Source organism: Vespula vulgaris, chromosome 2 (assembly GCF_905475345.1).
Source record: "Vespula vulgaris chromosome 2, iyVesVulg1.1, whole genome shotgun sequence".
Classification (NCBI taxonomy): domain Eukaryota; kingdom Metazoa; phylum Arthropoda; class Insecta; order Hymenoptera; family Vespidae; genus Vespula; species Vespula vulgaris.
The window spans coordinates 11,806,602-11,817,059 of record NC_066587.1 but is presented as its reverse complement, the minus strand read 5'-3'; the positions used below and the strand labels follow the sequence as shown (position 1 = coordinate 11,817,059).

The 10,458-nt window shown below is 30.4% G+C and overlaps 2 protein-coding genes across 2 annotated transcripts; one reads left to right on the top strand and one right to left on the bottom strand.

The window, feature by feature from the left end:
* Window positions 1–2,444: 2,444 nt before the first annotated feature.
* Window positions 2,445–4,372, bottom strand: LOC127061777 (uncharacterized). The gene is made up of 4 exons (XM_050989103.1): window positions 4,208–4,372; window positions 3,787–3,986; window positions 2,735–2,878; window positions 2,445–2,651 (listed from the first exon to the last, which is right to left on the bottom strand). Exons 1-4 carry the CDS (start codon window positions 4,317–4,319, stop codon window positions 2,565–2,567), a joined length of 543 nt encoding a protein of 180 aa, XP_050845060.1. The 5' UTR covers window positions 4,320–4,372; the 3' UTR covers window positions 2,445–2,564.
* A 3,974-nt stretch (window positions 4,373–8,346) lies between these two features.
* Window positions 8,347–10,266, top strand: LOC127061776 (60S acidic ribosomal protein P0). The gene is made up of 5 exons (XM_050989102.1): window positions 8,347–8,426; window positions 8,745–8,838; window positions 8,942–9,352; window positions 9,421–9,765; window positions 10,009–10,266. Exons 2-5 carry the CDS (start codon window positions 8,785–8,787, stop codon window positions 10,150–10,152), a joined length of 954 nt encoding a protein of 317 aa, XP_050845059.1. The 5' UTR covers window positions 8,347–8,426; window positions 8,745–8,784; the 3' UTR covers window positions 10,153–10,266.
* Window positions 10,267–10,458: the final 192 nt, after the last annotated feature.

Below are 10,458 nucleotides of genomic sequence, written 5' to 3'. Positions count from 1 at the left end.
GATTCATCGTTGTAAGTTTTGAAATCTCATAATAACGCTTGCTAGACGGTCTATTATAACAAACCGACGATTACGTTACTTTGTACGTTCAAATGCAAATGACAGGATAATTTTTCTTTGACCTTCGATCATCCGAGACGGCACCGCGAAGTCATCGTGATCACCACTCGGACTCAACAGGAATGTATCGATCTTCGAAAGGCTTGCCACCGGTTTAATCTTCTTCCTCTTTTATGACGTATCGTCGCGATTCTCGTATTTATTTTTCATTTATACTATCTGCATAATAGAACCGTTATTTCCTCAATGTTATTTTCAAGATCCTCGTCAGACGCTACGTGATTTATAATTAATTTCAATTGGAAAACGGTAAGCTTTCGATTAGTTTCTTTTTCTTTTACATTTTTTTGTTTTTTCTTTATTTTTTTGTTTGTTTCTTTTTTCTTTTTTTTTTTTTGATCTTACTTTTATGATGTGCAGGTAATCATTTATCGATACGATTTATATCTGTACACGTACATATAAAATTCGTTGAAAAATTTCGATTGAGCCTTCGAGTGACTGAACCCAGATATTTTCGTTGGCCGGGTGACTGCTCTTTTAATCGAACCGCTCCAGGCCCTTCAGCCAAATCTGATCGCGAATGCCAAGTAAGTAGTTATGTCACGAAGGAGTCTCAATCCTTTATTCCGGATGAGTCACTAAACGTAAATAAAAGGTAATCCTTTATTGATATGCTGCATACGATGAACCGAAGCAAATAAGTCATTTATAATACAGAAACAGAAAATTATTTATAACTTCGTCAAGGCCAATACTCATAAATGCTTAAGAAAGTATTTATTACTCGGCTTAATGAGTAAGATTGACGAGATTTTATTAATTCGTTTTTAAATTCGTATGTATAAATATACTTTAATGACTTTTTATAAAAAATCATAATTATTCATGACAATTATTTAAATTTTGTCAACGCCAATATTTCAATCGTCAAGTCATGCTCACAAATGCTTAAGAAAGCCTTTTAGTACTTAGCTTAATGACTAAGATTAAGAAGATTTCATCAATTCGTGCTCAAATTTGTATATGTAAATACACTTTATTAGCATATATTCAATTTCATTTCTTCTTGTAGAAAATTACAATTGTTTATAACAATTTTCATCGATCGTTTCGTTAATTTAATACACAAACGTCTCAGGACTTTCTTATAGCGATAGTGATTTAGTAGAAAGATTTAGATCTGCTACATCAAAACGTAAGAGTGCGTTTAAGGTAAAAATCTTCGAAAAACACCGTTCTTCGTTTCGATGCAAAAACGATTTCATCGATGGATCCAAAGAATGGTTTTCAGTAGTTGATAGAGAACAATAATATTGCACAAGCACACATTATGTATCTACGGTCGGCCCTGGCTCTTAAGTTGATTGTATGACGTCGTCAAGTGAGTAATGCTTGCAATTCGAGTGATGCTTGTAAAATATTCGATTCAGTGCTATAACAGTTCTGTTGTGTTGTGATGTTTCGACGGTGTAATCAATGTTTCGTCGCGTGTACCTCTCTAATTACATGTATGCAGTGGGCGCATTGTCGAATGCACGCGCTTAGGCGGGCTCGAGTTTAGAGTTAAGTACTTCTCGTATTCAACGTACTGTCTAGAAGTAACGGTATAAAATTTGCCAACGAATACTATACGAATGATTAGGTCAATATATTTTAAAATAAAAAAGAATGGATGTTCTCTGATCTTATTTTTATTTCTTTGTTCTTTCTTTTTCTTAATTTTCTAAATATTTGTATGACGTTTATTCGAAAAAATAAATATATAGAAGCACGAAATATTTATCATTTCGAAAACGTCCCGTTTTGTACGAATTTTATTAGCGTTTTGTTTGACAACAAAAGATAAACGACGAATCGGCGAAGGCGAAGCGACATCGTCGCGTGACTCGTTGGCCCCAACACGATATGCGATGCTTCTAGGTCAGACCGTTTTGTTATTTAGTTATATTTAGTGGCCATTCACTGTTTTCACTGTCTACACGTCGGATCGCGCCGTGTCGTAACTCGCTTTCTTTTGTCCAAAGTTCTCTTTCAAAAAAAAGGTATAGATACGTTGCATCAAAACGCCATCGTTTCCGTTGTGATCACGAAGCGTAGCAATAATGTGATTTTGAAGGTTCGTGCACTCATGATTTCCTTCCGTGCTACTAATTTATTATTTAAATCAATACAATAAAACGAAGAGAGCAAAAATAGTAGTGAGTCATTTTTATTTTAATCGAAATTGTCGAATGATTAGAAAAAGTTTATCCATCGGTATATAATCATTGAAGTATATACGTATATATCATTCTGATAATCTATCGCTTTCGAGTGTTCGTGATAAAAATAAGATAAATACGATAGTTACTTTGTAAATAACATAAATTTATATTAACTGATTCCTTGATTGATTGTATTTATTTATAAATCAAACTTTAAGATAACAATATATTAGCTCATTCTTTAGCGTTAATTGTTTCATATTATATTGGAATGAATGGCAAAAATGTTCAAATATTTCAACGAACAGTAAGGACTTCGTAGTCCTTGAAAGACAATTCTTCTCCATCAAAAGGAATATAAAGGCAGCCGTGGCTGGGTTGTACCTATGTAATAAATTTAATACGTTTATCCACATCTCAAAATATTCAATAAAATATACAAACATAGATATAAAGTTGTTAGAAACCTTGCCAACGGTTTGAGAACCTTTGTGAAGAACACGGCCAATGTATAGTGTCTCTCCGTCGCATGTTTCTCCACCAACTACGGCATCGGCAGGAATGGATCCGTTACTGCAAAATTCCCATGCGTATTCGCTTTGGCACAATACCTAAATCAGAAACAATTGTATTATTAAATACGAAACTCACGTAATATGAATGAATTAATATAATCAATATAATTTAATATAAATATTCTCAATATAAATTTATCTTATAAGTTTAGACAAAAAATAATTATCAATCCTATTCCTCGTAACGTATTATTTCGAACATTATTTTTCTTGTTTTTAGTTTTTTACTTTTTTCTTTTATTTTTTTTTACATATCTGACTTATAAATGGATCGATTTCACCTTGATACGAAGTTATCTAGTTAATAGTCTTGTGCAATAAGCTTGATTTATTGAACAAAAAAAAGTTTTCTTTAACCGTTAGTTTCCCTTTTACGTGCATGACTATCTTGGAAATTTACCTTGACTCACGATGTATTCAAGCGAAAAGTAACATATCGGGAATATCGTTTGTTTTCTTAGCGATGCGATAAGATTATAAGAGGACCGAAATCGATCGACATGGTGATAATCATTCGAAAATCTATCGTTTCACTTATATGTATCTGCTTATACGTGTAACTTTGTATTCACACATCTTTCCTAATCTAAATTGGAAAAAATAGTAATATATATCGTTCGGAAATAATAATTCAAATTAAATATCGATACTTGATATCGATATTGAAATTGAAATAAAAGACATAAATCAATTACAGTATTAGTAATTCAACGGACAAGATATATCTACTGGTATAAACTAATAATACTATTATAAACTAATATTTTTCATAAATAGATGGACATAAATTTAATTATCTATTTTTCTTATATATTCAGTAAGATTAAAAAAAAATTTATTATATATTATTTCATACATACACACATAAAGACTTTAATAAAAATAGATTTTATTTTAAAGAATTTAATAAAAGTTTTATATATATATATATATTTACTCCTTACCTCGAACTCAGATTTGGGATGTTCTTCGCCGTTGTGACAAACATAAGCAACATTTTTCTCGGGAATGACTTTTGCCGGAAGTAGGTCACCTTCATGGTAAGCTTTGCCAACATAGATAGTACTTCCGTCTATGTCACGTCCACCGACGATAGCTGTTTCGGGTACTGGCAATCCCGCCGAACGACTAAGCCACCTGTATGCTGTAGTATTATAAAATTTTCATTTAAAAATATTCATGACAATATGATGAAAACGAATACGCAAATATTATTTTACATATAAGTATATAGCAACGTATTATATATATAGTTTCCTGTACGATATAAAATGTTAAATGTTACATTGTTTTGTGCTAATTGTTTACAAAAATATGATATATGAATTAACATTTTTTAAACAAATGGCGAATAAATTTTTTTACCTGGCATTCTGTAATCTGATGAACGACACTGTTGAAACCTGGACAGGGAATGATATTGGAATCGCAATTCACCTAGATTAAAAACTGCTGTAATCTTATCACAACCTAGCATTTTGTTTGAGTTCTTTTTAAGCACAGTAAGATAGCATTCCTCGAATGAAGACATAAATCGATTATTATCGAACTTTTTCTCAAAATATTTTTTTTTTTTTTTCTAAATACTTTTTTATACACTCTTCGAATTTAATAGACATTTTAAATCGTTAGTTGACGTTATTAGCAAAATGTTTCATATCTAGGACGGTAAAATTATAAACCGTGCAATAATTTACGGTTGCATAAATCTCTATCCGGTTTATTGTTGCCTTTTTAATGTTCGTCGATCATTAATGTGGTCGCGAGAAGTGTAATTTCTGCAACCGTAAGTGTAATTTTTATCTTTCATTATCTCTTATGCGAATTCTCGTGATTGCTGTATTCTATGATAAATGGATGCTATTTCATTATTTTTTCCTATCGTAGTTCATTAATTTATGCATAAAAGGTCATAAAAGATTATAGATATTCGATGAATAATCAAAATTGTTTTCGTTTATGTCGGTCTTACATTTGTTTAAACAAATTTAATATTTAATGAAAAATTAGAGATAATAAAGCGTAAATTATTTTTTATTTATTATTTGTTTCTCTTTTAGAACTAATACATTTCATATTTATAAATTACGATAACCACGAACAATAGTCTCAATGGCAAAATGTGTAAATTAATTACGACCGTACTAATTACGATATAATTCGTACTACATCGTATAGTTATAATATAATTGTACTGCAATTATTAATTGCTTAGGATTCATCAAATGTTTGAAAATAACATCATTTAAAAAGATACCCAATGAAACGTTTTAGTTTATTTATCGGAAATAATATAATAATTCTGCTAATTTCCCTTTTATAAATAAGCTTATGAAAGAGACCATAATTCATTCGTATATAGTATGTAGTAAAACTTACCGGCAGAGTTTTTTTATTTATCGGTAAGACAGGAATCTATCGATAACAACCGAGCACTGAAGAGCCGATAAGAAAGTGATATATTGTTACCGACTAAGTCCAATATCAATAAACTATTATCGACAAGTTATATATAAGTAACTTCGTTTTCAGTGCTTTTATAGTGTTAATAACAATTCCGATAACGGTGTCAGTCGAGTCGGATCATTGTCCTATTAAGATTACCTTCCTAGAGAGTCGTCTTACTTCGTGTTTAAGTTGTTATTGACTAACTCTAATTCTAAATTATATGCTTATTAATTATAAAAAATTTTCGTTAATAATCTATTTTTAAATTGTCATAAATAAATCTACTTTTTATCGACCAAGTAGATTATTTTTAGTAATCGTAGAATTTTGTCTTAAATTAATATTTCATCGTTTACTGATGTTACGATGAACTATGCTACTACAATTTTCATTTATTTTTATTTATTCAGATAAGCAAAGCTTTACTGTTACAAACTAAATTTAATCTGATTTGCAAAAATGAACTTTTCTATTACAAATGAAATTTTACCCAATCGATAAGAAAGCATTATTATTTAATGACAAAGCTTCCTTATCTGTAAACAGCGCTCTATTATTATCAGCAATTATCTAAATATTTTTTATATATTTATCAAACTCTATAACGTTTATTACTTTCGGTACACAAATGGCCCATATCAAACCTTCCGTTTAGGCCATTATAATTATTTTATATAAGAAAAGATAATCATGAAATATTTCGTAATATCATCAGCTAACGTTTGCTAATAAATGCTATTTCGCATAGATAATTTTCATTTCGTGATATGTCTCCGATGTGTTTACTATGGTCGATCGTTTTCGATTCATAAGCAAACATACTATTATTTTCAAATTACCAATTGTGTCTTCTTAATTCCACTAGTTGTTTCTTATTGTTGTACGGCGACAGTCGCATAACTTTTTTACATAGAATATAAATAACAAATAAAACGAGTAAACAATTATATCAATTAAATCATCTAGTTCCAAAATATAGAATAAATATTTATATTATTCCGTACTGAAATATTTGAGATGTACACTTTTGAAGATCCATTAAATTTTCTCTCAAAGATCATTTATTACTATATGCAAAAATATTAAGAAATTCATTGGATATTCGCGAAAAAATAAACATTTTTTAACTAATATTAATCATCATGTTTTGTTCATGGCGTATATTATATATTCCCATTTCTGTATCCACTAATTGTTTTGTTGATTTTATATATATCATAACTCACGTTTTATAAACGTTTACGATGAATGCAATAATGTAGGCCATTCATGGGTCAATCCGGTATGCAACGTGTTAATCAAAAAAAGAGCATGGCAAAGAATGTGTCGATAGACATTTCTAATAATAAGTCACTCACCCGTAGATGGTCAGGTGGTTAATTATTCTTACGAGGTCAGACATTTAAGTAGTACAAACGAATCAGTTATGTTAGGTTAGTAATTTAAATGGTACAGACTAATTATCTGAAAATCTAAAGAATAGTAATACGAATATACATAATTTTTTAAAGAATTGATCATTTATTTTTTGTGAGGTTATATAGATCGATTATATTCATATTAGTGTGTTCTTCGTATCGGGGTTTATTCAAGGAATATAACTATGCCGATGATGAGGTCACACAAGTTTGATCATTATCCTACCAATCAAATGTCTCAAACAGACGTCCGACTTTGTGTACTTTAAATGTAATTCGTGTACTTAACCTCTTTAACCTTTTGCGTTATATGTTTAAGATTATTCTCGTCCAATTCTGGTCTTTGTCTACTTTATACTTATATCTACTTATAATGTTCAAGCTACGGACCAGTAGAGCAAATAATGCGGCCCGGCGGAAATTCCCTGTCGTAATTTTTATCGATGATCGTCCAGTGTGGAACATCAAGCAAATACGAATATGCAGCGTGATGATGCGATTGAAGTCACGTAGGTAGCGACAACATTTTATACGTGAAAGTATGCTGAATGATTCGTCGCGAAGATAAAGTATGACTAACAAAAAATAAGGAAATTTTTTACTTAAATACATTTGCTATATTTTATTTTTTATTATTCGTATTCTATTAAAAAGTTTCCTCTTTACTCAATAGGTAATTTAATAAAATAGGCAATCTAATAAAAAGATTATAGATAATATTGCTTGATATTATTATCGTGTTTAATACTAGCTACATACACTTTTCGTAACAACGACTTTTCGTAAGTAGGAATTTCCAATAATATTTCGTAATAGCGAGTTTGATTTCATTCGTTGTATTATAGGTTATAAAAGTAAATCTTTCGAAATATTTGAGAAACGTTTCGTAAATCTTTTAATTGAATTTACCTATTTTTATGGAATTCATCTTGTTATAATATAATCTTGAGTAACGAATTTATGCATTCAATATTCTATTATTAATCGATATAATTGGAATAATAAAGAAATAAATTGATTGACTGAAGTATTTAATCTTGTAGTTCTTCAGAGTCCATATGATACACTTTAACGTACGAATGATTCATTTTATTTTCGCAATAAGACAAGATTTCAATATTCACTTAAATAATTTCTATGATTTACACTGTTGGTTATGTATGTATCTTATCGCGTCGAATTATGAATAGAGGATTTTGTAATCCGATTGGTTGTCCATAGAAAGCATAACAGTAGAGCTCCAACATGCTGAATTTTTTGATCGTATTGTTGGTTATTATTATGGCAGCCGAATTGAGCAGTATGATTGGTCGAAACTTTATTATTGTTATACTTTTTCGTGTTTACCTTCTGGTATAAATTGATTGCTATGTGTTTTATATTAATTTATAATGACAGTTCAATCACTTGAGTTTAATTGAAGATTTAATTACAGAACATCGCTGTATAAAATACCTGACTTAGTTTCAAGTACTTCGCATTAAATAAATATGCAAGAAAGTTATTAAGTGAAATTCCTGCAAACTATTTAAAATATTTGGTGAAAATAATATATATGTAATACATTTATCTTACGGTAGATGGCACAATATACCGGAAATAATAAATTTGATCTTTTAACTTTCCAATCTATGTTGTCTTTTTTTATCAATGACGATTACACGCATTATAGACTAAATTTCCGTTTCCTTTCCCACTGTATCGTTCTCCTTGCTGAGGTATGTTTTTTCCCTTGTTTAATTTTTCTTTTTTTACGAATTTTCACACAAGCATCGTTTTTTGTTCACGTATCGTTTGTGTTCTAATTATAAATCTGCAATTTAATTTTAATATATAACAATTGAAAATGTAATAAATCGTAAATATACTCTTAGAATATTTAAAATAATCTTCAGGTTATGTTGTCACATGGTAGTTAAGAAAGCTATTTAATCGTTAAGATGTAATTGCCAGATTTGCGTTAATTCGTTATATTTCTATGACATCGTGTTATTAAATTGATGAAATTTTGGATGAAATTTGCAATTTTGTTTCAGTCCTTAAATTTCCGTAAGGTATCCCTACGCACACATTAAGATGGGTAGGGAGGACAAAGCAACTTGGAAGTCTAATTACTTCACCAAACTTGTTGTACGTATGCATAGCATTATTTTCACAAAAATATCTACGAATGTTTTTACTATCTCTGTAAATTCTTATCTTAGAAAAAATCAAAAATATTTGAACTTTTTAGCAACTCTTAGATGACTATCCAAAATGTTTTATCGTGGGAGCGGACAATGTCGGATCAAAGCAAATGCAGCAGATTCGTATGTCCTTGCGTGGAAATGCCGTGGTACTTATGGGAAAGAATACTATGATGCGTAAAGCTATTCGTGGTCACATCGAACGAAATGCTGCGTTGGAGAAATTATTGCCTCATATTCGTGGCAATGTTGGATTTGTTTTCACGCGAGGTGATTTGATAGAGGTACGAGATAAATTGTTGGAGAATAAAGTCAGAGCTCCAGCTAGAGCAGGTGCTATCGCACCGCTGAGCGTTGTAATTCCAGCTCAAAATACTGGTCTTGGTCCAGAAAAAACTTCTTTCTTCCAAGCTTTGAGTATACCGACCAAAATTTCCAAGGGTACTATTGAAATCATTGTAAGTATATATTTGAAAGATCAAACTATCCAGTAAATTTCTTTAACTAACATTTTTCTATCTTTTAGAATGATGTACATATTCTTAAACCTGGTGATAAAGTAGGTGCTTCTGAAGCAACTCTTTTGAATATGTTAAATATTTCTCCATTCTCGTATGGTTTGCTCGTGGAACAAGTTTATGATTCTGGCACTATTTTTGCACCCGAAATTTTGGATATCAAACCTGAAGATCTTCGTGAGAAGTTCTTAGCTGGTGTTGCAAACTTAGCATCGGTTTGTCTAGCCATTGGCTATCCAACTGTTGCTAGCGCACCACATAGCATTGCCAATGGTTTCAAAAACTTGTTGGCCGTTGCTGCTGTTACTGATGTCGAATTCCCTGAAGCTACGACAATCAAAGAATACATTAAGGTAAAATATTTGAATTAAATTAAATTAAATTAAATTAAAATACATAGTTATATTTATGATGAAAATACTACACGTCTAAAGAGCTTGAATCCCGTGCTAGAGCTAGAAATAGTTGAACCCACTGGCACGTCAAGTTCTCTGTTGAAAAATAGCGTGAATGCGCTGTCTGAAAATTATCTTTAACAGAAAAATCCACTTTTTTTTTTTATTAGAACAATATTTAATATAATATGAAATTTTCAGGATCCTAGCAAGTTCGCAGCTGTTACTGCTACTGTTGCTGCACCAGCTGCTGCTGCAGAAGCTCCTGCTGCAGAAAAGAAAGAAGAGAAGAAAGAGGAATCTGATTCCGAGGATGATGATATGGGCTTTGGACTTTTCGATTAAACAAGACGTTTCGTATTTCTTATATTTTAACAACAGAGATTCTGCTGTTATTTCTTACGCCTGACGTCCGAATAATAAAGTGAACACTTTATATAATAAACAAATAGAAAGTTATTATACCTTTCTTATCCGTCTATCCTAAGTAATTAAAAAATTTGTTTACAGTGCAATAAGAGACATAGATTATAGATTATGTTATTTATTTTAAGATTATTGTTATGTAAAAAAAATTAATTATCGTTTGTATACCACTTTAATATCATTCTTATTGTTTTATAAAAACATAAAAGAGAACTAATAAAAAAT